This window comes from Salmo salar, chromosome 20 (genome assembly GCF_965601325.2).
Source record: "Salmo salar chromosome 20, fSalSal1, whole genome shotgun sequence".
Lineage (NCBI taxonomy): Eukaryota > Metazoa > Chordata > Actinopteri > Salmoniformes > Salmonidae > Salmo > Salmo salar.
The window spans coordinates 93,347,484-93,374,876 of record NC_138310.1 but is presented as its reverse complement, the minus strand read 5'-3'; the positions used below and the strand labels follow the sequence as shown (position 1 = coordinate 93,374,876).

The following is a 27,393-nucleotide window of genomic DNA, read 5'->3' as shown; positions in this document are numbered from 1 at the left end:
GATTGTGTCTGTGTGCCATTCAGAGGGTGAATGGGAAAGACAAAATATTTAAGTGCCTTTGAACGGGGTATGGTAGTAGGTGCCAGGCGCACCGGTTTGTGTAAAGAACTGCAACGCTGCTGGGTTTTTCACTCTCAACAGTTTCCTGTGTGTATCAAGAATGGTCCACCACCCAAAGCACATCCAGCCAACTTGACACAACAGTGGGAAGCATTGAAGTCAACATTGGCACTGTGGAACGCTTTCGACACCTTGTAGAGTCCATGTCCCGACGAATTGTGTCTGTTCTGAGGACAATAAGGGGGGTGCAACTCAATATTAGAAAGGTGTTCCTAATGTTTTGTCCACTCAGTGTATAGTGCACTATTTTTTCCCAGAGTGCACTATATTGAGAATAGGGTTCCATTTGAGATGCATTATATCTCTTACTTAAATGTCGAGCTTAAAGAACATTTGGCTTCTTAAAGACCCATCGTGACAAAACAGCTCTGGTTGGATCAACACAGAGGAGACAGATGATTAGCTGCTTATTACAAGGATGAATAAATATAGATGTTCTCTCTGCTGGCATCGGTTCAAACTTAAATTGGCAGGCCTTTCAGAATGGCCCCAGGGGCCCACGCTCCCACAGCCCTGCCCAGACGCTCTGAAAACACAGTTACCCTCTCTCTCTCTCTCTCCCTCCCTCCATCCCTCCATCTCCCTCTGTCTTTGGTAATGGAACACCTGCAACAAGAGGGGCTGGTACAGGAGTTCTGGACCACCTGCAACAAGAGGGGCTGGTACAGGAGTTCTGGACCACCTGCAACAAGAGGGGCTGGTACAGGAGTTCTGGACCACCTGCAACAAGAGGGGCTGGTACAGGAGTTCTGGACCACCTGCAACAAGAGGGGCTGGTACAGGAGTTCTGGACCACCTGCAACAAGAGGGGCTGGTACAGGAGTTCTGGACCACCTGCAACAAGACGGGCTGGTACAGGAGTTCTGGACCACCTGCAACAAGACGGGCTGGTACAGGAGTTCTGCACCACCTGCAACAAGAGGGGCTGGTACAGGAGTTCTGGACCACCTGCAACAAGACAGGCTGGTACAGGAGTTCTGGACCACCTGCAACAAGAGAGGCTGGTACAGGAGTTCTGGACCACCTGCAACAAGAGGGGCTGGTACAGGAGTTCTGGACCACCTGCAACAAGAGGGGCTGGTACAGGAGTTCTGGACCACCTGCAACAAGAGGGGCTGGTACAGGAGTTCTGGACCACCTGCAACAAGAGGGGCTGGTACAGGAGTTCTGGGAATGCTTGCTTACTGCCTCACGTTCCCTCTCCAGCACTGTCTGTTTATCTCTCCCCTCTCTCTCCCCATCTCTCTCCTTATATATCTCTCTCTCACCGTCCCTCCCTCCCTCCCTCCCTCGGCCTCAAGTTTGAAGTGATAGTCAGAAGGAGAGAGAGAGAGAGAAAAAGAGACAGAGCGAGAGAGAGATAGCGAGAGAGAGTGACAGAGAGAAAGAGAGATATAGAGGTAGATATGTCATTCAGCCTCCACCCCCTTCCCGCGCTGCACCCACCAGAGCATCAAGCCGTTTAATTAGCAAGGTTGTAGGGTGGCTGTGGCCCCAGCACTAATCCAGGCTGTACCACATCCGGACTATCACAATTGGCCCGGCGTCGTCTAGGTTTGGCCGGGGTAGACCGTCATTGTAAATATGAATTTGTTCTAAACTGACTTGCCTAGTTAAATAAAGGTTAAATAAAACATGTAAGAAATAAAATAACATATCAGATCCTCCTCACATCAGCATATCATCCATAATGGGTGGACCAGGTGACAGAGAACCCCCTATCCCCTTCATCTTCCCACCTTCCTCACCTCTCCTCCTCCCCATCTCCTCCCTCCTTCAGGCTACAGAGAACCCTCCCTCCCCCTCTCCTCTCCTCTCCTCTCCTCTCCTCTCCTCTCCTCTCCTCTCCTCTCCTCTCCTCTCCTCTCCTCTCCTCTCCTCTCCTCTCTCTCCTCTCCTCTCCTCTCCTCTCCTCTCCTCTCCTCTCCTCTCCTCTCCCTCTCCTCTGCCTCTCCTCCCCATCTCCTCCCTCCTTCAGGCTACAGAGAACCCTCCCTCCCCCTCTCCTCTCCTCTCCTCCCCCTCTCCTCTCCTCTCCTCCCTCTCCTCTCCTCCCCATCTCCTCCCTCCTTCAGGCTACAGAGAACCCTCCTCTCCTCTCCCTCCCCTCTCCTCTCCTCCCCCTCTCCTCTCCATCTCCTCCCTCCTTCAGGCTACAGAGAACCCTCCCTCCCCCTCTCTTCCCCATCTCATCAGGCTACAGAGAACCCTTCTATCCTCCCTCACCCTCTGCTCTCCTCCTCCCCATCTCCTCCCTCCTTCAGGCTACAGAGAACCCTCCCTCCCCCTCTCTTCCCCATCTCATCAGGCTACAGAGAACCCTCCCTCCCCCTCTCTTCCCCATCTCATCAGGCTACAGAGAACCCTTCTATCCTCCCTCACCCTCTGCTCTCCTCCTCCCCCACATTCTCCCTCCTTCAGGTTACAGAGAACCCTTCTCTCCCCATGATGAGAAGGAGTGAGGGGGGGGTCATATCACACATAACCCCAGTAGGCCTCACAACAGAGGAGGAGGAGGAAGGACAACGGTGTGATTCACCAGGTGTGACAGAGAACATTCTAAGTGGAGACTGTTAGTCAGGTGACCAGGTGTGACAGAGAGAACATTCTAAGCGGAGACTGTTAGTCAGGTGACCAGGTGTGACAGAGAGAACATTCTAAGTGGAGACTGTTAGTCAGGTGACCAGGTGTGACAGAGAGAACATTCTAAGTGGAGACTGTTAGTCAGGTGACCAGGTGTGACAGAGAGAACATTCTAAGCGGAGACTGTTAGTCAGGTGACCAGGTGTGACAGAGAGAACATTCTAAGCGGAGACTGTTAGTCAGGTGACCAGGTGTGACAGAGAGAACATTCTAAGCGGAGACTGTTAGTCAGGTGACCAGGTGAGACAGAGAGAACATTCTAAATGGAGACTGTTAGTCAGGTGACCAGATGTGACAATAATGGTGAAGATGAGAGTACAGGTGGAGGTGGGACATTTTTGTCACACCCTGAATGGCCCCTTGATCCCTATGTAGTGCACTACTACTGACCAGGACAGTTAGGACTCTGGTCAAAAGTAACGCACTACATATAGAATATATAGACACAGCCTTTGACTGGTGATTTGAGGCTGTTTTGAGGAGCAGGCGGTGCCATATATGGACGTGGGGGAGGAGGAAGTAGTATGACCACTGGATATGACTGTTGCCAGGTGAATGTTGGGTAGTGTAGTTGTGATGAGAGGAAGGAAGGAGGTGTGCCGTACCTTTCACTACCTTCTCCAGATAGTGAGCTTGGGGAGATAAGAGACACATATAAGGGAGAGGTTGAACAGCAACAGCTTCCATGACAGACACAGGCAGACTAGGTGTTGTTTTACTACAAAACAGGAGAGCAGAAACAGAGCAGCATGGTGACACAAACACACCACGTACATTACAAGCAGCATCACACACACACACACACACACACACACACAAGCCAAGGCAAGACACAGGCAGAGGAATGGAGAGGTAGAGAGAGATAGGGAGAGAGAGAGAGAGAGAGGTATAGAGAGAGAGGGAGAGGTATAGAGAGGTATAGAGAGAGAAGGAGAGGATTGGAGAGGTATCGAGAGAGAGAGGGAGAGAGAGGGGAGAGAGAGAGAAAGGGGAACGGAGAGGGAGAGAGAGAGGGGGAGCGGGAGAGAGAGAGAGATAAAGAGAGAGAGAGGGAGAAGGAGGGAGAAAGAGAGAGCGAGGGGGAGAGGGGTAGAGGGAGGGAGAAAGAGAGAGAGAGAGGGAGAAGGAGGGAGAGAGAGAGAGAGAGGGGGAGAGGGAGGGAGTGAGAGAGAGAGAGGGGGAGAGGGAGGGAGTGAGAGAGAGATAATAAGAAGAGCGAGACAAAGAGATGTGAAAATAACATTTCAACCGGTACCCAACTGAAGAAATCAGCAGAATATCCAGCGCATCCTGAAACTATTCAGACCCCTTGACTTTGTCCACATTTTGTTACGTTACAGCCTAATTCTTAAATGGATTTTAAAAAAAAACATTTCCTCATCAATCTACACACAATACCCCATAATGAGGAAATGAAAACTGATTTTTTTGGGGGGCAAATTTCTAATTACAATAAAATAAAAAACAATATTTTTACATCAGTATTCAGACCCTTTGCTATGAGACTGGAAATTGAGCTCAGGTGCATCCTGTTTCCATTGATCATCCTTGAGATGTTTCTACAACTTGATTGGAGTCCACCTGTGGTAAATTCAATTGATTGGACATGATTTGGAAAGGCAAACACCTGTCTATATGAGGTCCCACAGTTCACAGTGCATGTCAGAGCAAAAAACAAGCCATGAGGTTGAAGGAACTGTCCGTAACAGGATTGTGTCGAGGCACAGATCAGGGGAAGGGTACCAACAAATGTTCTGCAGCATTGAAGGTCACCAAGAACACATCGGCCTCCATCATTCTTAAATGGAAGAAGTTTGGAACCACCGAGACTCTTCCTAGAGCTGGCCGCCCGGCCAAACTGAGCAGTTGGGGGAGAAGGGCCTTGGTCAGAGAGGTGACCAAGAACCCGATGGTCACTCTGACAGAGCTCCAGAGTTCCTCTGTGGAGGTAGGAGAACCTTCCAGAAGGGCCTCCACCCTGGACAATGGATCTAATCCCAGAGGCCCGATCCAAAACAACGTCGTCACCGCAGGAGAGGCAGACGGAGCGTCATACTGGTCAGACTTAGAAGGCGAGCACACCACCCACCGCTACCGAGCACATTACTCGCCAATGTCCAATCTCTAGAGAACAAGGTGGACGAAATTAGGGCATGAGTTGCCTTCCAGAGAGACATCAGAGATTGTAACGTTCTCTGTTTCACGGAAACATGGCTCACTCGGGATATGTTGTCAGAGTCGGTACAGCCACCTGGTTTCTTCACGCGTCACACCGACAGAAACAAACATCTCTCTGGTAAGAAGAAAGGGCGGGGGTGTATGCTTCATGATTAAACAACTCATGGTGTAATCATAACAACATACAGGAACTCACGTCCTTTTCTTCACCTGACCTAGAATTCCTTACAATCAAATGCCGACCGTATTATCTACCAAGAGAATTCTCTTCGATTATAGTCACAGCCGTGTATACCCCTCCTCAAGCCGATACCACGACGGCCCTCAGGGAACTTCACTGGACTCTATGTAAACTGGAAACCATATATCCTGAGGCTCAGACATGAGACATATGTGGCAGGGTCTACAGGAAATCACGGACTACAAATAGAAAAACAACCACGTCACGGACACCGACGTCTTGCTTCCAGACAAGTTAAACACCTTTTTTGCCCTCTTTGAGGATAACACAGTGCCACCAATGCGGCCTACTACCAAGGACTGCTGGCCCCCTCTATCGTTCTCCGTGGACAAAGTGAGTAAGACATTTTAAACGCGTTAACCCTCGCAAGGCTGCTGGCCCAGACGGCATCCCTAGCCGCGTCCTCAGAGCATGCGCAGACCAGCTGGCTGGTGTGTTTACGGACATATTCAATCTCTCCCTATCCCAGTCTGCTGTCCCCACATGCTTCAAGATGTCCACCATTGTTCATGTACCAAAGAAGGCAAAGGTAACTGAACTAAATGACTATCGCCCCGTAGTACTCACTTCTGTCATCATGAAGTGCTTTGAAAGACTACCTGCCACCCTAGACCCACTTCAGTTTGCATACCGCCCCATCAATTCCACAGACGATGCAATCACCATCACACTGCACACTGCCCTATCCCATCTGGACAAGAGGAATACCTATGTAAGAATGCTGTTCATTGACTACAGCTCAGCATTCAACACCATAGTACCCTCCAAGCTCATCATTGAACATAAGGCCCTGGGTCTCAACCCCCTCCTGTACGTCCTGTTCACCCATGACTGCGTGGCCATGCACGCCTCCAACTCAATCATCAAGTTCGCAGACGACACAACAGTAGAAGGCTTGATTACCAACAACGACGAGACGGCCTACAGGGAGGAGGTGAGGGCACTTGGAGTGTGGTGTCAGGAAAACAACCTCACACTCAATGTCAACAAAACAAAGGAGATGATCGTGGACTTCAGGAAACAGCAGAGAGAGCACCCCCTATCCACATCAATGGGACAGCAGTGGAGAAGGTGGAAAGTTTTAAGTTCCTCGGCATACACATCACAGACAAACTGAAATGGTCCACCCACACAGACAGCGTGGTGAAGAAGGTGCAACAACGGCTCTTCAACCTCAGGAGACTGAAGAAATTTGGCTTGTCACCTAAATCCCTCACAAACTTTTACAGATGCACAAATGAGAGCATCTTGTCGGGCTGTATCACCGCCTGGTACGGCAACTGCTCCACCCACAACCGTAAGGCTCTCTAGAGGGTAGTGAGGTCTGCACAACGCATCACCGGGGGCAAACTACCTGCCCTCCAGGACACCTACAGCACCCGATGTCACAGGAAGACCAAAAAGATCATCAAGGACAACAACCACCCGAGCCACGGCCTGTTCACCCCGCTATCATCTAGAAGGCGAGGTCAGTACAGGTGCATCAAAGCTGGGACCGAGACACTGAAAAACAACTTCTATCTCAAGGCCATCAGACTGTTAAACAGCCATCACTAACACAGAGAGGCTGCTGCCTACATACAGACCAAAATCACTGGCCAATTTAATAAATTGATTTAATAAAGGTATCACAAGCCACTTTAAATAATGCCACTTTATATAATGTTTACATATCCTACATTACTCATCTCATATGTATATACTGTAGTCTATACCATCTATTGCATCTTGTCTATGCCGCACGGCCATCGCTCATCCATATATTTATGTACATATTCTCATTCACCCCTTTACATTTGTGTATATAAGGAAGTTGTTGTGAATATGTTAGATATTACTTGTTAGATATTACTGCACTGTCAGAACTAGAAGCACAAGCATTTCGCTACACTCGCATTATCTGCTAACCACGTGTATGTGAACAATACAATTTAATTTGACTTTGATTAGATTTTTGGTCAGGGAGGTCACCATAAATCCAATGGTCACTCTGACAGAGTGCCATCGTTCCTCTGTGGAGATGGGAGAACCTTCCAGAAGGACAACCATCTCTGCAGCACTCCACCAATCAGGTCTTTATGGTTGAGTGGCCAGACAGAAGCCACTCCTCAGTAAAAGGCACATGACAGCCCACTTGGAGTTTGCCAAAAGGCACCTAAAGACTCTCAGACCATAAGAAACAAGATTCTCTGGTCTGATGAAACCAAGAATGAACTCTTTGGCTTGAATGCCAAGCGTCACGTCTGGAGGAAACCTGGCACCATCCCTACGGTGAAGCATGGTGGTGGCAGCATCATGCTGTGGGGATGTTTTTCAGTGGCAGGGACTGGGAGACTAGACAGGAGCGAGGCAAAGATAAACGGAGCAAAGTACAGAGAGATCCTTAATGAAAACCTACTCCAGAGCGCTCAGGACCTCAGACTGGTGCGAAGGTTCACCTTCCATCAGGACAACGACCCTAAGCACACAGCCAAGACAACGCAGGAGTGGCTTCGGGACAAGTCTCTAAATGTCCTTGAGTGACCCAGCCAGAGCCCGGACTTGAACAAGATCGAACATCTCTGGAGAGACCTGAAAATAGCTGTGCAGCGACGCTCCCCATCCAACCTGACATAGCTTGAGAGGATGTGCAGAGAAGAATGGGAGAAACTCCCCAAATACAGGTGTGCCAAGCTTGTAGCATCATACCCAAGAAGACTCAAGGCTGTAATCGCTGCCAAAGGTTCTTCAACAAAGTACTGAGTAAAGGGTCTGAATACTTATGTAAATGTGATATTTCAGGTTTTATTCTTAATAAATTAGCAAAAATGTATTGTCATTAATGGATATTGTGTGTAGATTATTGAGGGGAGAGCTTTGTATGCATCTCTGCTGCGTCCCAAATGGCACCCTCATTTCCAATACTTTATACCAAAGCCCTATAAAAGTAGTGCACTATATAGTGAATACCCACTGAGCACAGACGTCATTTCAACGTAAATTCAACATTGGTTTGACGTATTTAGTTTAAATGACGTGGAAACAACATTGATTCAACCAGTGTGTGCTCAGTGGGGAGGGTACCATGTCATGCCTTAGTGGAGGAAGTGTGGATGGGTCTGAATATAGCCTTAGTGGAGGAAGTGTGGATGGGTCTCAATATAGCCTTGGTGGAGGAAGTGTGGATGGGTCTGAATATAGCCTTAGTGGAGGAAGTGTGGATGGGTTTCAATATAGCATTGGTGGAGGAAGTGTGGATGGGTCTCAATATAGCCTTAGTGGAGGAAGTGTGGATGAGTCTCAATATAGCCTTAGTGGGGGAAGTGTGGATGGGTTTCAATATAGCTTTAGTGGAGGAAGTGTGGATGGGTTTCAATATAGCCTTAGTGGAGGAAGTGTGGATGGGTTTCAATATAGCTTTAGTGGAGGAAGTGTGGATGGGTCTGAATATAGCCTTAGTGGAGGAAGTGTGGATGGGTCTCAATATAGCCTTGGTGGAGGAAGTGTGGATGGTCTCAATATAGTTCTCTAGAGTTAGCCTGTCTAGAGTTAGCCTGTCTAGAGTTAGCCTGGCTAGAGTTAGCCTGTCTAGAGCTAGTCTGTCTAGAGTTAACCTGTCTAGAGTTAGCCTGGCTAGAGTTAGCCTGGCTAGAGCTAGTCTGTCTAGAGTTAGCCTGTCTAGAGCTAGTCTGTCTAGAGTTAGCCTGTCTAGAGTTAGCCTGGCTAGAGTTAACCTGTCTAGAGTTAACCTGTCTAGAGTTAGCCTGGCTAGAGTTAGCCTGTCTAGAGCTAGTCTGTCTAGAGTTAACCTGTCTAGAGTTAGCCTGGCTAGAGCTAGTCTGGCTAGAGCTAGTCTGGCTAGAGTTAGCCTGGCTAGAGTTAGCCTGGCTAGAGTTAACCTGTCTAGAGTTAACCTGTCTAGAGTTAGCCTGGCTAGAGTTAGCCTGTCTAGAGCTAGTCTGTCTAGAGTTAACCTGTCTAGAGTTAGCCTGGCTAGAGCTAGTCTGGCTAGAGCTAGTCTGGCTAGAGTTAGCCTGGCTAGAGTTAGCCTGGCTAGAGCTAGTCTGGCTCACACACGGCGAGAAAAAACATCCTCCTACTCCCCACTCAGATAGACGAGAGAAGGCTGGAGCTTTCACCAACAATTAATACTCTTTTACTTCCCTTTTGACTATTCACTCAACATCTTTGTGTGGGAGTTCGCAAAATACTTTTCATCGTGGGATACTTAGAAAGGAGAAAAGGGGGGGAGGTGGTAATTCTCTTCCTGTTCCGAGCCTGAGTGGTTCTGGTTGAATTCTACACTGTGTTAGTTGTAAAAAGTGATGATAACAAAGAACAACTTGTAACACCCCGTCCGTCTGTCTGTCCGTCTGTCTGTCTGTACTACTGCTGTAGGGTGGTAGCCAGGGGCCTTCTTTAGGGGGGAAAAAAATACAAGAGAAGGAAAATATGGGGACAGAGAGAGGGAGAGAGAGGAAGAGAGAAGAAGAGAGAGGGAGAGAGAAATAGAGAGAGGGAGAGAGAGGAAGAGGGAGAGAGAGAGAGAGGGAGAGGAAGAGAGAGGAAGAGAGAGGGAGAGAGGAAGAGAGAAATAGAGAGAGGAGAGAGAAATAGAGAGAGGGAGAGAGAGGAAGAGGGAGAGAGAGAGAGGAAGAGGGAGAGAGAGAGGAAGAGGAGAGAGGGAGAGAGAGGAAGAGAGAGGAAGAGAGAGGGAGAGAGAGGGAGAGAGAGGGAGAGAGAGGGAGAGAGAAATAGAGGGAGAGAGGAAGAGAGAAATAGAGAGAGGGAGAGAGAGGAAGAGAGAGGAAGAGAGAGGGAGGGAGGAAGAGAGGGAGGGAGAGAGGGAGAGGGGGAGAGAGAAATAGAGAGAGGGAGAGAGAGGGAGAGAGAAATAGAGGGAGAGAGGAAGAGAGAGAGAGAGAAAGGAAGAGGGAGAGAGAGAGGAAGAGAGAAATAGAGAGAGGGAGAGAGAGGAAGAGAGAGGAAGAGAGAGGGAGAGAGAGGAAGAGAGAGGGAGAGAGAGGGAGAGAGAGGGAGAGAGAAATAGAGAGAGGGAGAGAGAGGAAGAGATAAATAGAGAGAGAGGGAGAGAGAGGAAGAGATGAATAGAGAGAGGGAGAGAGAGGAAGAGGGAGAGAGAGAGGGGGAGAGGAAGAGAGAAATAGAGAGAGGGAGAGAGGAAGAGAGAAATAGAGAGAGGGAGAGAGGAAGAGATAAATAGAGAGAGAGGGAGAGAGAGGAAGAGATAAATAGAGAGAGGGAGAGAGAGGGAGAGAGAGGAAGAGATAAATAGAGAGAGGCAGAGAGAGGAAGAGTGAAACAGAGAGAGGAAGAGAGAGAGGTAGAGAGAGAAACATGTGGATCTGAGGTAACAAAGACAGAAAAGATGAGACAGGCATGCAGCCAGGATGAAAAACAAATATCCCAGAGATAGTTCTCTGATTCTGGGGACTGTCCTTCTGGGGCCCTAGAGATGACCTCACATGACATGAGAAACGAAAACAAACCAACTGCAAGCTAAAACTCAGGTAAAATAATATTGTAAGTATATACAGTTAAACATTATCAATTTTCATCTAATCACACTAAATTATCATTCATTTAAACAGTTTTGTGTTTTTTTTTCTCCAATCAAAAATGTCCAGGTATGATTTAATTAAATCATGACACAGCACAAATAATCTATCTGTCCTAAACTACCCGCTGGGCACACAGTGGTTGAACCAACGTTGAATAGACATTGAATTGATGTCTGGGCACACAGTGGGGAGTGCTGCACATCATTCCAAAATGTCTGTCTATAACTTTACAAGTCTGTGATTGTGTGGCAGGGGACATTTGTCAGTCTGGTAGCTATCAGTAACTCGAAGAGCAGAAGATAAAAATCCATGTGTGTAAAATGAAAGGCCAGTTTAATCGTTGACCTTTGACATGTACAGCGGTGAAACCAGAACAATTACAACCCCACCAAATATGGCCGGCAGTCCATTCTGATAGGCTGGCTGCCAACACTAAAACCTCCCTCCCTCTATCCTAGCATGCTGATAGGCTGGCTGCCAACACTAAAACCTCCCTCCCTCTATCCTAGCATGCTGATAGGCTGGCTGCCAACACTAAAACCTCCCTCCCTCTATCCTAGCATGCTGATAGGCTGGCTAGCAACACCAAAACCTCCCTCCCTCTATCCTAGCATGCTGATAGGCTGGCTAGCAACACTAAAACCTCCCTCCCTCTATCCTAGCATGCTGATAGGCTGGCTGGCAACACTAAAACCTCCCTCCCTCTATCCTAGCATGCTGATAGGCTGGCTGCCAACACTAAAACCTCCCTCCCTCTATCCTAGCATGCTGATAGGCTGGCTGCCAACACTAAAACCTCCCTCCCTCTATCCTAGCATGCTGATAGGCTGGCTGCCAACACTAAAACCTCCCTCCCTCTATCCTAGCATGCTGATAGGCTGGCTGCCAACACTAAAACCTCCCTCCCTCTATCCTAGCATGCTGATAGGCTGGCTGCCAACACTAAAACCTCCCTCCCTCTATCCTAGCATGCTGATAGGCTGGCTAGCAACACCAAAACCTCCCTCCCTCTATCCTAGCATGCTGATAGGCTGGCTAGCAACACTAAAACCTCCCTCCCTCTATCCTAGCATGCTGATAGGCTGGCTGCAACACTAAAACCTCCCTCCCTCTATCCTAGCATGCTGATAGGCTGGCTGCCAACACTAAAACCTCCCTCCCTCTATCCTAGCATGCTGATAGGCTGGCTAGCAACACCAAAACCTCCCTCCCTCTATCCTAGCATGCTGATAGGCTGGCTAGCAACACTAAAACCTCCCTCCCTCTATCCTAGCATGCTGATAGGCTGGCTGGCAACACCAAAACCTCCCTCCCTCTATCCTAGCATGCTGATAGGCTGGCTGCCAACACTAAAACCTCCCTCCCTCTATCCTAGCATGCTGATAGGCTGGCTAGCAACACTAAAACCTCCCTCCCTCTATCCTAGCATGCTGATAGGCTGGCTGCCAACACTAAAACCTCCCTCCCTCTATCCTAGCATGCTGATAGGCTGGCTGCCAACACTAAAACCTCCCTCCCTCTATCCTAGCATGCTGATAGGCTGGCTAGCAACACCAAAACCTCCCTCCCTCTATCCTAGCATGCTGATAGGCTGGCTAGCAACACCAAAACCTCCCTCCCTCTATCCTAGCATGCTGATAGGCTGGCTGGCAACACTAAAACCTCCCTCCCTCTATCCTAGCATGCTGATAGGCTGGCTGCCAACACTAAAACCTCCCTCCCTCTATCCTAGCATGCTGATAGGCTGGCTGCCAACACTAAAACCTCCCTCCCTCTATCCTAGCATGCTGATAGGCTGGCTGCCAACACTAAAACCTCCCTCCCTCTATCCTAGCATGCTGATAGGCTGGCTGCCAACACTAAAACCTCCCTCCCTCTATCCTAGCATGCTGATAGGCTGGCTGCCAACACTAAAACCTCCCTCCCTCTATCCTAGCATGCTGATAGGCTGGCTAGCAACACCAAAACCTCCCTCCCTCTATCCTAGCATGCTGATAGGCTGGCTAGCAACACCAAAACCTCCCTCCCTCTATCCTAGCATGCTGATAGGCTGGCTAGCAACACTAAAACCTCCCTCCCTCTATCCTAGCATGCTGATAGGCTGGCTGGCAACACCAAAACCTCCCTCCCTCTATCCTAGCATGCTGATAGGCTGGCTGCCAACACTAAAACCTCCCTCCCTCTATCCTAGCATGCTGATAGGCTGGCTAGCAACACTAAAACCTCCCTCCCTCTATCCTAGCATGCTGATAGGCTGGCTGCCAACACTAAAACCTCCCTCCCTCTATCCTAGCATGCTGATAGGCTGGCTGCCAACACTAAAACCTCCCTCCCTCTATCCTAGCATGCTGATAGGCTGGCTAGCAACACCAAAACCTCCCTCCCTCTATCCTAGCATGCTGATAGGCTGGCTAGCAACACCAAAACCTCCCTCCCTCTATCCTAGCATGCTGATAGGCTGGCTGGCAACACTAAAACCTCCCTCCCTCTATCCTAGCATGCTGATAGGCTGGCTGCCAACACTAAAACCTCCCTCCCTCTATCCTAGCATGCTGATAGGCTGGCTGCCAACACTAAAACCTCCCTCCCTCTATCCTAGCATGCTGATAGGCTGGCTGCCAACACTAAAACCTCCCTCCCTCTATCCTAGCATGCTGATAGGCTGGCTGCCAACACTAAAACCTCCCTCCCTCTATCCTAGCATGCTGATAGGCTGGCTGCCAACACTAAAACCTCCCTCCCTCTATCCTAGCATGCTGATAGGCTGGCTAGCAACACCAGAAAACCTCCCTCCCTCTATCCTAGCATGCTGATAGGCTGGCTAGCAACACTAAAACCTCCCTCCCTCTATCCTAGCATGCTGATAGGCTGGCTGGCAACACTAAAACCTCCCTCCCTCTATCCTAGCATGCTGATAGGCTGGCTGCCAACACTAAAACCTCCCTCCCTCTATCCTAGCATGCTGATAGGCTGGCTAGCAACACCAAAACCTCCCTCCCTCTATCCTAGCATGCTGATAGGCTGGCTAGCAACACTAAAACCTCCCTCCCTCTATCCTAGCATGCTGATAGGCTGGCTGGCAACACCAAAACCTCCCTCCCTCTATCCTAGCATGCTGATAGGCTGGCTGCCAACACTAAAACCTCCCTCCCTCTATCCTAGCATGCTGATAGGCTGGCTAGCAACACCAAAACCTCCCTCCCTCTATCCTAGCATGCTGATAGGCTGGCTAGCAACACTAAAACCTCCCTCCCTCTATCCTAGCATGCTGATAGGCTGGCTGGCAACACTAAAACCTCCCTCCCTCTATCCTAGCATGCTGATAGGCTGGCTAGCAACACTAAAACCTCCCTCCCTCTATCCTAGCATGCTGATAGGCTGGCTGCCAACACTAAAACCTCCCTCCCTCTATCCTAGCATGCTGACAGGCTGGCTGGCAACACTAAAACCTCCCTCCCTCTATCCTAGCATGCTGATAGGCTGGCTGGCAACACTAAAACCTCCCTCCCTCTATCCTAGCATGCTGATAGGCTGGCTGCCAACACTAAAACCTCCCTCCCTCTATCCTAGCATGCTGATAGGCTGGCTAGGCAAACACTAAAACCTCCCTCCCTCTATCCTAGCATGCTGATAGGCTGGCTGCCAACACTAAAACCTCCCCTCCCTCTATCCTAGCATGCTGATAGGCTGGCTGCCAACACTAAAATCCTCCCTCCCTCTATCCTAGCATGCTGATAGGCTGGCTGTCCAACACTAAAACCTCCCTCCCTCTATCCTAGCATGCTGATAGGCTGGCTGCCAACACTAAAACCTCCCTCCCTCTATCCTAGCATGCTGATAGGCTGGCTGCCAACACTAAAACCTCCCTCCCTCTATCCTAGCATGCTGATAGGCTGGCTGCCAACACTAAAACCTCCCTCCCTCTATCCTAGCATGCTGATAGGCTGGCTGCCAACACTAAAACCTCCCTCCCTCTATCCTAGCATGCTGATAGGCTGGCTGCCAACACTAAAACCTCCCTCCCTCTATCCTAGCATGCTGATAGGCTGGCTTCCAACACTAAAACCTCCCTCCCTCTATCCTAGCATGCTGATAGGCTGGCTGCCAACACTAAGGCCACAGACAGAAATGGTATTCATCTGTGGACAGAACAGTAGGCTACATCTCCCTCTATCTCTCTCAGTACCACTCTCTCCATGTCTCTCCTTCCCTCTCTCTCCCTCCCTCTCCTTCCCTACCTTCTTCTCCCTCCCTTCTTCTCCCTCCTACCTCCCTCCCTACCTCTCCCTACCTCCTCCCTCCCTACCTCTCCCTACCTCTCCCTCCCTACCTTCTTCTCACTCCCTTCTTCTCCCTCCCTACCTCCCTCCCTACCTCCCTCCCTACCTTCTTCTCACTCCCTTCTTCTCCCTCCCTCCCTCCCTCCCTACCTCTCCCTCCCTACCTCTCCCTCCCTACCTCCCTCCCTACCTCTCCCTACCTCTCCCTCCCTACCTTCTTCTCACTCCCTTCTTCTCCCTCCCTACCTCCCTCCCTACCTCCCCCTCCCTCCCTACCTCTCCCTCCCTACCTCCCTCCCTCCCTACCTCTCCCTACCTCTCCCTACCTCTCCCTACCTCTCTCCCTCCCTACACCTTCCTCTGACTCTCTCTCTCCCCTCCCTACCTCTCCCTCCCTACCTCTCCCTCCCTACCTCCCCCTCCCTACATCTTCCTCTGACTCTCTCCCTCCTTCCCTCCCCCTCTCTCTCTCTCCCTCCCTACCTCCCCCTCCCTACACCTTCCTCTGACTCCCTCTCTCTCACTCCCTCCCTACCTCTCCCCCTACCTCTTTTTAAAACTTTACTATTGTTATCGAAAATTGTTCACAGTGAAATATCATGACAAAAACGTTCTTAACCCTATATTCACCCCCACGGCCCAAAATAGCATCTTTCAAGTGGTTGCAACAGCTTTGCAACAAAGCAAATGTTTGTATTTGAAATCAGGCGTGGAAAGAAAGAGCAGGAGGAGGGAAAGTAGAGGTAAAAATGAAAGGAAACATTAACACAGTCCCACATTAAAATGAAAGGACACATTAACACCAGTCCCACATTAAAATGAAAGGACACATTAACACAGTCCCCACATTAAAATGAAAGGACACATTAACACAGTCCCACATTAAAATGAAAGGACACATTAACACAGTCCCCATATTAAAATGAAAGGACACATTAACACAGTCCCACATTAAAATGAAAGGACACATTAACACAGTCCCCACATTAAAATGAAAGGACACATTAACACAGTCCCACATTAAAATGAAAGGACACATTAACACAGTCCCACATTAAAATGCATGGAGACGAGTTAGATCATTGAGTAAACCTGGTCATAATACGCAGAGTTGCACAAATCCAATGAAGCATGCTTCCCCCATTTTACTCCCCAAACTCAGTCAACCCCCACATCAAACAAGCACACAACACACACACACACTTAAACAAACACTACCCCCCCCCCCCCCCCCCCCCCCCCACTGTGTCCCTCTGTCCTACCCATAGTGCAGTGCTCTCCGTTCCACCCCGGGCTGCATTCACACTTCCCTTCCTTGCAGGTGCCGTGCTCGCTGCCAGCGTGGGTGACACGCCCGCTGGTCACACCCAGCGCCCATCCAGCCATCAATCACAGCGACAGGTACCCGACATGCAGATGCCATGGCCACCACAGTCCGCTGCACAAATCTCTGTGGGAGCCGGGCGAGACAGAGAGAATAGAGGGAGGGGAAGGGAGACAGAGAGAATAGAGGGGAGAGGAAGGGAGACAGAGAGAATAGAGGGAGGGGAGGGAAGACAGAGAGAATAGAGGGAGGGGAAGGAAGACAGAGAGAATAGAGGGAGGGGAAGGAAGACAGAGAGAATAGAGGGAGGGGAAGGAAGACAGAGATAATAGAGGGAGAGGAAGGAAGACAGAGAGAATAGAGGGAGGGGAAGGAAGACAGAGAGAATAGAGGGCAGGGGAAGGGAGACAGAGAGAATAGAGGGAGGGGAAGGAAGACAGAGAGAATAGAGGGAGGGGAAGGGAGACAGAGAGAATAGAGGGAGAGGAAGGAAGACAGAGAGAATAGAGGGAGGGGGAAGGGAGACAGAGAGAATAGAGGGAGGGGAAGGAAGGAAGGCAGACAGTAAGAGAATGAGAGAGAGAGAGGGAGAGATAAATAGAGAGAGGGAGAGAGAGGGAGAGAGAGGAAGAGATAAATAGAGAGAGGGAGAGAGAGAGAGATGAGAGAGACAGAGAGAGAGAGAGAGAGAGAGAGAGAGAGAGAGAGAGAGAGAGAGAGAGAGAGAGAGAGAGAGAGAAGATGGAGGGAGAGAGAGAGAGAGAGAGAGAGAGAGAGAGAGACAGAGAGAGAGAGAGAGAGAGAGAGATGGAGGGAGAGAGAGAGAGAGAGAGAGAGAGAGAGAGAGACAGAGAGAGAGAGAGAGAGAGAGAGAGAGAGAGAGAGAGAGATGGAGAGAGAGAGATAGAGAGAGAGGAGGAGGAGGAGGAGGAGGAGGAGGAGACGGACAGGGTGAAGAGAAGAACACATCCAGAAGTTATTGTGAGGAAGAGGGTCTTGCTCCACTACCTTGTCTGCTGGCCGCTGAAAATACATTCCTGCACCTCATAATCCCTTTTGACAGAAGAAATCTAGTAAGACCATTACAAAGAAAGGACATGGATTGTGGAGGAATTAACTAAATGTATGCTTCTCCGTTTTCCCTCTCTTCCCTTTCTATTGTCACACGACGAGGAGGGGAGGAAGGGAGAATCCAATCCAACGAGAACATACCTATAGGAACTTCAACACGTCCGATTGAATTAAAATAGGGTTGAGTGCTCATGGGTTATGAGGCTAGTGGTAGCTCTATATGTCTGCATCCCAAATAGCACCCTATTCCCTATATAGTTCACTACTATTGATCAGAACCCTATTGGAAGAAGTGCCTATACACTGAGGGATGTTGGCCCATGTTAACTCCAATGCTTCCCACAGGGATGTTGGCCCATGTTAACTCCAATGCTTCCCACAGGGATGCTGGCTCCATGTTAACTCCAATGCTTCCCATAGGGATGTTGGACCATGTTAACTCACAATGCTTCCCACAGGGATGCTGGCCCATGTTAACTCCAATGCTTCCACAGGGATGTTGGCCCATGTTAACTCCAATGCTTCCCACAGGGATGTTGGCCCATGTTAACTCCAATGCTTCCCACAGGGATGCTGGCCCATGTTAACTCCAATGCTTCCCACAGGGATGCTGGCCCATGTTAACTCCAATGCTTCCCACAGGGATGTTGGCCCATGTTAACTACAATGCTTCCCACAGGGATGTTGGCCCATGTTAACTCCAATGCTTCCCACAGGGATGCTGGCCCATGTTAACTCCAATGCTTCCCACAGGGATGCTGGCCCATGTTAACTCCAATGCTTCCCACAGGGATGTTGGCTCCATGTTAACTACAATGCTTCCCACAGGGATGTTGGACCATGTTAACTACAATGCTTCCCACAGGGATGTTGGCCCATGTTAACTACAATGCTTCCACAGGGATGTTGGCCCATGTTAACTCCAATGCTTCCCACAGGGATGCTGGCCCATGTTGACTCCAATGCTTCCCACAGGGATGTTGGACCATGTTAACTACAATGCTTCCCACAGTTGTGTCAAGTTGGCTGGATGTCCGTTGGGTGATGGACCATCCTTGATACACACAGGAAACTGTTGAGTGTGAAAAACCCCAGCAGCGTTGCAGTTCTTGACACAAACCGGTGCACCTGGCACCTACTACCATACCCCGTTCAAAGACACTTAAATATTTTGTCTTGCCCATTCACCCTCTGAATGACACACATACACAATCCATGTCTCAATTGTCTCAAGGCTTAAAAATCCTTCTTTAACCCGTCATCCTCCCCTTCATCTACACTATCGGTCAAAAGTTTTAGAACAACTTCTCATTCAAGGGTTTTTCTTTATTTTTACTATTTTCTACATTGTACAAACTATGAAATAACACATATGGAATCATGAAGTAACCAAAAAAGTGTTAATAAACAAATCAAAATATATTTTGTATTTGAGATTCTTCAAATAGCCACACTCTTGGCATTCTCTCAACCAACTTCATGAGGTAGTCACCTGGAATGCATTTAAATTAACAGGTGTGCCTTGTTAAAAGTTAATTTGTGGAATTTCTTTCCTTCTTAATGCGTTTGAGCCAATCAGTTGTGTTGTGACAAGGTAGGGGTGGTGTACAGAAGATAGCCCTATTTGGTAAAAGACCAAGTCCATATTATGGCAAGAACAACTCAAATAAGCAAAGAGAAATGACAGTCCATCAATTACTTTAAAACATGAAAGTCAGTCAATATGGAAAATGTCAAGAACTTTGAAAGTTTCTTCAAGTGCAGTCAATAAATGCTTGCTCATGAGGACCAGCTACAGGAATGGAAGACCCAGAGTTACCTCTGCTGCAGAGGATAAGTTCATTAGAGTTACCAGCCTCAGAAATTGCAGCCCAAATAAATGCTTCACAGAGTTCAAGTAACAGACACATCTCAACATCAACTGTTCAGAGGAGACTGTGTGAATCAGGCCTTCATGGTCGAATTGCTGCAAAGAAACCACTACTAAAGGACATCAATAAGAAGAAGAGACTTGCTTGGGCCAAGAAACACGAACAATGGACATTAGACCGGTGGAAATCTGTCCTTTGGTCTGATGAGTCCAAATTTGAGATTTTGGGTTCCAACCGCCGTGTCTTTGTGAGACGCAGAGCAAGTGAACAGATGATCTCTGCATGTGTAGTTCCCACCGTAAAGCATGGAGGAGGAGGTGTGATGGTGTGGGGGTTCTTTGCTGATGACACTGTCAGTGATTTATTTAGAATTCAAGGCACACTTAACCAGCATGGCTACAACAGCATTCTGCAACGATACGCCATCCCATCTGGTTTGGGCTTAGTGGGACTATCATTTGTTTTTCTCCATGACAATGACCCAACACACCTCCAGGCTGTGTAAGGGCTATTTGACCAAGAAGGAGAGTGATCGAGTGCTGCATCAGATGACCTGGCCTCCACAATCACCCGACTTCAACCCAATTGAGATGTTTTGGGATGAGTCGGACCGCAGAGTGAAGGAAAAGAAGCCAACAAGTGCTCAGCATATGTGGGAAATCCTTCAAGACTGTTGGAAAAGCATTCCAGGTGAAGCAAAGGCTGTCATCAAGGCAAAGGGTGGCTACTTCGAAGAACCTCAAATACAAAATATATTTTGATTTGTTTAACACTTTTTGGATCCTACATAATTCAACCTGTCACCCCCCCCTTCATCAAGACATCAAGAAGAGATCATAGCTTTTACCTGGTCAGTCTATGTCATGGTGTTCCTAATGTTTTGTATCCTCAGTATAGGGATTAGGGTGTCATCTCTCAAACGTGATGAAGAGAAGTACACCCTCTGCTTTACCACACTGGGAAATATAACAAGATGTTGATTTGGTGTTCATGTTTTATTTCTGGCCTGTGACTCATCAGTGAGTGAGATGTTAGTATGGAGGAGAGGAGAGGAGAGGAGAGGAGAGGAGAGGAGAGGAGAGGAGAGGAGAGGAGAGGAGAGGAGAGGAGAGGAGAGGAGAGGAGAGGAGAGGAGAGGAGAGGACAGGACAGGAGAGGAGAGGAGAGGAGAGGAGAGGAGAGGAGAGGAGAGGAGAGGAGAGGAGAGGACGGGAGAAGGGAGGAGTGGAGAGGACGGGAGAGGAGAGGTGATTAGAGGAGAGGAAAGGAGAGCCGAGCGGAGCAGGACAGGACAGGAGAGGAGAGGAGAGGAGAGGAGAGGAGAGGAGAGGAGAGGAGATGGAGGAGAGGAGAGGAGAGGAGAGGAGAGGAGAGGAGAGGAGAGGAGAGGAGAGGAGAGGAGAGGAGAGGAGAGGAGAGGAGAGGAGAGGAGAGGAGATGAGAGGAGAGGAGAGGAGAGGAGAGGAGAGGAGAGGAGAGGAGAGAGAGGAGAGGAGAGGAGAGGAGAGGAGAGGAGAGGAGAGGAGAGGAGAGGGGGAGAGGAGAGGAGAGGTATTAGACAAGCTGACTCAAGGGCCACTAGATATCAATACTTAGTTTCTACTAAACACAAACTGAGATTGTGTCTCTCTGTAAAATGCCATCCAATTTCCTAAACTAGTACACTACATTTGGCTAGTGTAGGACTTATTGTCTAAACAGTTAACTCTGTATCAGCCATCATTTTCTAGTAAAATGCATGTATCCTATCAGTGCCTGATTAGCCCCAATCAGCTGAACCAATTTCATCTATTCAGGGAGATAGATACAGCTCAAATATATTGGCAACCTTGCACTTTACAAATGGAGCAGAATGTTAATTTTAAAAAAAATAAGTTTTTCCTTGTTCAAAACTGGTTGAATCACAATTTTTTTACCCTGAAGGCACCTGAAAACTTACCACAGGTGAGATAAATTGCACAGTAAACGAGAATAATTGCCTCCAAACCAAATTAATTAGAACTTTGAATAATTTAGTCAATTATTTTTTTTGGGGGGGTCAAAGTTCTAAATCTCAATGTCATTTGTCATAATTTATTTTCTTCTGGTCTTGTGCCAAAATCAAACAAATGTTAATGCGTAAACACTGAATGGGTTTTTTTTTTTCATTTTTTTTTCTTTCAATTAGAGTAAAGTGAATTATGCAAGGTTGCCAATATATTTGATCCCCCCCCCCCCCCCCCCCTGTACAGTACAGTGTCAGTCAGTTAATAAGATAATTACTGGTTTGTGTATTCTGTGATTGTACTACTGTTAATGGATTGAGTGAGTTGGTCTTTTCAGCCAGAACATGGCATTAGAGGCTTTCAAACATTTAAAGGAACAATCCTCTATTCTCTCTGGATAATTACAGAGTGGAGCTTTGTTGAATTATGCAAATGGATTTCATTTCACATGTGATTTAAAAAAAAAAATAATTATTCGAGGGAGAGTCTGTACAGCGTTTCATTCAGAGAGCTAGTTAGTGTAGATTAGGACCCACACACACACACACACACACACACACACACACACACACACACACACACACACACACACTCACGCATGAACGCACACACACACACACACACACACACACACACACACACACACACACACACACACACACACACACACACACTCACGCATGAACGCACACACACACACACACACACACACACACACACACACACACACACACACACACACACACACACACACACACACACACACACACACACACACACACACCATCAATAATGTATATTATTACATTTGGTGCATTTCCCTATAGGATATCTGAGATAGAAGCCTTGGTTCAAATCAAATGAAATTGTATTAGTCACATGCACCGAATACAACAGGTGTAGGCCTCACAGTGAAATGCTGAATACAACAGGTGAGGTAGACCTCACAGTGAAATGCTGAATACAACAGGTGTAGTAGACCTCACAGTGAAATGCTGAATACAACAGGTGTAGTAGACCTCACAGTGAAATGCTGAATACAACAGGTGTAGTAGACCTTACAGTGAAATGCTGAATACAACAGGTGTAGTAGACCTCACAGTGAAATGCTGAATACAACAGGTGTAGTAGACCTCACAGTGAAATGCTGAATACAACAGGTGTAGTAGACCTCACAGTGAAATGCTGAATACAACAGGTGTAGTAGACCTCACAGTGAAATGCTGAATACAACAGGTGTAGTAGACCTCACAGTGAAATGCTGAATACAACAGGTGTAGTAGACCTTACAGTGAAATGCTGAATACAACAGGTGTAGTAGACCTCACAGTGAAATGCTAAATACAACAGGTGTAGTAGACCTCACAGTGAAATGCTGAATACAACAGGTGTAGTAGACCTTACAGTGAAATGCTGAATACAACAGGTGTAGTAGACCTCACAGTGAAATGCTGAATACAACAGGTGTAGTAGACCTCACAGTGAAATGCTGAATACAACAGGTGTAGTAGACCTCACAGTGAAATGCTGAATACAACAGGTGTAGTAGACCTCACAGTGAAATGCAGAATACAACAGGTGTAGTAGACCTCACAGTGAAATGCTGAATACAACAGGTGTAGTAGACCTTACAGTGAAATGCTGAATACAACAGGTGTAGTAGACCTTACAGTGAAATGCTGAATACAACAGGTGTAGTAGACCTCACAGTGAAATGCTGAATACAACAGGTGTAGTAGACCTTACAGTGAAATGCTGAATACAACAGGTGTAGTAGACCTCACAGTGAAATGCTGAATACAACAGGTGTAGTAGACCTTACAGTGAAATGCTTACTTACAAGCCTTTAACCAACAATACAGTTTAAAAAAATTACTAAAAAAAGTAAGAGGTAAGAAAAACAAATGATTAAAGAGCAGCTGTAAATAACAATAACGAGGCTGTATACAGGGGGTACCGGTACAGAGTCAATGTGGAGGCTATATACAGGGGGTACCGGTACAGAGTCAATGTGGAGGCTATATACAGGGGGTACCGGTACAGAGTCAATGTGGAGGCTATATACAGGGTATTACGGTACAGAGTCAATGTGGAGGCTATGTACAGGGGGTACCGATACAGAGTCAATGTGGAGGCTATATACAGGTGGTACCGGTACAGAGTCAATGTGGAGGCTATATACAGGGGGTACCGGTACAGAGTCAATGTGGAGGCTATATACAGGGGGTACCGGTACAGAGTCAATGTGGAGGCTATATACAGGGGGTAACAGTGTCGAGGTAATTGAGGTAATATGTACATGTAGGTAGAGTTATTGACTATGCATAGAGCGTAGAAGGGGGGAGGAGGCAATGCAAATAGTCTGGGTAGCCATTTGATTAGCTGTTCAGGAGTCTTATGGCTTGGTGGTAGAAGCTGTTTAGAAGCCTCTTGGACCAAGACTTGGTGCCCCGGTACCGCTTGCCGTGCGGTAGCAGAGAGAACAGTCTATAACTGGGGTGGCTGGAGTTGTTGACAATTGTTAGGGCCTTCCTCTGACACCACCTGGTATAGAGGTCCAGGATGGCAGGCAGCTTGGCCCCAGTGATGTACTGGGCCGTTCGCACTGCCCTCTGTAGTGCCTTGCGGTCAGAAGCCGAGCAGTTGTCATACCAGGCGGTGATGCAACCAGTCAGGAGACTGAAAAGACTTGGCGTTGGTCCCCATATCCTCAAAAAGTTCTACAGCTACACCATTAAGAGCATCCTGACGGGTTGCATCACCGCCTGAGATAAAAGCTTTGGTTGGTACATCAACTGACTTATTATAACATACAGCCTGATTACTTTAGTTAGGGAATTATATGTGAATTAAACTGTACGCTCTCAAAGCACAACAATAACAAATGTCAACAACACAATAATGAAATGTCAACAACACAATAATGAAATGTCAACAACACAATAATGAAATGTCAACACAACACAAACACACCTGAAATGTCAACAACACAATAATGAAATGTCAACAACACAATAATGAAATGTCAACAACACAATAATGAGATGTCAACAACACAATAATGAAATGTCAACAACACAATAATGAAATGTCAACATAACACAATAATGAAATGTCAACAACACAATAATGAAATGTCAACATAACACAATAATGAAATGTCAACACAACACAAACACACCTGAAATGTCAACAACACAATAATGAAATGTCAACAACACAATAATGAAATGTCAACAACACAATAATGAAATGTCAACAACACAATAATGAAATGTCAACATAACACAATAATGAAATGTCAACATAACACAATAATGAAATGTCAACAACACAATAATGAAATGTCAACATAACAATAATGAAATGTCAACACAACACAACACACCTGAAATGTCAACACAACACAATAATGAAATGTCAACACAACACAAACACACCTGAAATGTCAACAACACAATAATGAAATGTCAACAACACAATAATGAAATGTCAACAACACAATAATGAAATGTCAACACAACACAAACACACCTGAAATGTCAACAACACAATAATGAAATGTCAACAACACAATAATGAAATGTCAACAACACAATAATGAAATGTCAACACAACACAAACACACCTGAAATGTCAACAACACAATAATGAAATGTCAACACAACACAAACACACCTGAAATGTCAACAACACAATAATGAAATGTCAACAACACAATAATGAAATGTCAACAACAAAATAATGAAATGTCAACACAACACAATAATGAAATGTCAACACAACACAATAATGAAATGTCAACACAACACAATAATGAAATGTCAACACAACACAAACACACCTGAAATGTCAACAACACAATAATGAAATGTCAACAACACAATAATGAAATGTCAACAACACAATAATGAAATGTCAACACAACACAAACACACCTGAAATGTCAACAACACAATAATGAAATGTCAACACAACACAAACACACCTGAAATGTCAACAACACAATAATGAAATGTCAACACAACACAATAATGAAATGTCAACACAACACAATAATGAAATGTCAACACAACACAAACACACCTGAAATGTCAACAACACAATAATGAAATGTCAACACAACACAAACACACCTGAAATGTCAACAACACAATAATGAAATGTCAACATAACACAATAATGAAATGTCAACAACACAATAATGAAATGTCAACATAACACAATAATGAAATGTCAACAACACAATAATGAAATGTCAACACAACACAATAATGAAATGTCAACAACACAATAATGAAATGTCAACAACACAATAATGAAATGTCAACAACACAATAATGAAATGTCAACAACACAATAATGAAATGTCAACATAACACAATAATGAAATGTCAACAACACAATAATGAAATGTCAACATAACACAATAATGAAATGTCAACAACACAATAATGAAATGTCAACACAACACAATAAGAAATGTCAACAACACAATAATGAGATGTCAACAACACAATAATGAAATGTCCCACTTGCTAAATGGGTGTATAGCTTGTTTTGCTTTCATCATCAATATAAATGTTATTTGGTAAAGTGCATTCGAAGTGTCCAAGCTAGTCATTCCACCTGATAACATTTTTTTTTTTAATAAAATATTCAGTACCAGTCAAAAGTTTGGGCACAACTACTCCTTCAAGGGTTTTTCTTTATTTGTACTATTTTATACATTGTAGAATAATAGATAAGACATCAAAACTATGAAATAACACATATGGAATCACGTAATAACCAAAAAAAGCATTAAAACAAATAAAAATATATTTTATATTTGTGATTCTTGTCACGATCGTCGTAATAACTGGACCAAGGTGCAGCGTACGTAGAGTTCCACATGTTTAATCCATGAAACTCACACACAAAAAAACAATAAAGAATGAAGGAAACGTGACGTCTGGAGTGCTCACAGGCAACTACACAAAAACAAGATCCCACAAAACACAGTGGGGAAATGGCTGCCTAAATATGATCCCCAATCAGAGACAACGATAAACAGCTGCCTCTGATTGGGAACCATACCAGGCCAACATAGAAATAGAACAACCTAGATTACCCACCCTAGTCACACCCTGACCTAACCAACATAGAGAATAAAAGGCTCTCTATGGTCAGGGCGTGACACTACCCCCCCCCCCCCCCCCCCCCCCTATGGTCAGGGCATGACAATTCTTCAAAGTAGCCACCCTTTGCCTTGATGACAGCTTTGCACATGAATGAGTAGCTGTGTCCAAACTTTTAACTGGTACTGTATATATGTTTTGAAATTTGTTGTTATACTCAAATGACTGAGACAACTACATGTATTTAAGGTGTCTAATGAATGTATTCATTCATTCAACTGAGAAGTTATCTGTTGTCTCCATTTCTACACAGAGAAGCAGAAGGGCTGCTAATTCATTTAAATCTCAGACAGCCTCCAAAATGCCACCCTAATCCCTATATAGTGCACTACTTTTGACCAGAGCCCTATGGGCCCTAACACTGTATAGAGTCCTACGGGCCCTGGTCAAAAGTAGTGCACTACATAGGGATTAGGGTGGCATTTGGAAGGAAGTCTCAGACTGTCGACGCTGTGAGAATATGGCGAGAAAGAAATGAAACTGCCAACATAATTTAGTAGCAGTGAGATCTATTATTGGAACTAGCAAACAGACTGGGACACAACCGTTCAATTGGAAGTGAGAAGTGGCGGATGAGGGAGAAGAGATGTGGAATCATCCCTAACTTGATAAAGATGCTTACTGGCTGTAGGCAGAACACTCATTAACTCTGGACCATCAGACGATCCGCAGCACAACACAGTGCAGCACAGTGAGAAAAAGTCCGGATGGTAACCATTCTCACTGTAAGACCTTGTAAACAAAGCTTCTTCAGCGCGTGAGGAGAAATAATAGCAAATTAAAACCTACAGGCATTGGAAGAGAACAGGTGATGATGATGATGATGAGTTAGAGAACAGGTGATGATGATGATGATGAGTTAGAGAACAGGTGATGATGAGATAGAGAACAGGTGATGATGATCATGATGAGTTAGAGAACAGGTGATGATGAGATAGA

At 46.5% G+C, this 27,393-nt stretch overlaps 1 protein-coding gene across 1 annotated transcript in view; it reads right to left on the bottom strand.

Annotated features, from left to right (window-relative positions):
- Positions 1-27,393, bottom strand: part of tenm4 (teneurin transmembrane protein 4) — a 653,198-nt gene that overhangs the window by 213,777 nt on the left and 412,028 nt on the right. Inside the window, 4 exon segments of the mRNA XM_082966126.1 lie at positions 3,369-3,395; positions 16,286-16,358; positions 16,360-16,410; positions 16,412-16,473. Of these exon segments, the coding sequence (XP_082822252.1) occupies positions 3,369-3,395; positions 16,286-16,358; positions 16,360-16,410; positions 16,412-16,473 (213 nt within the window).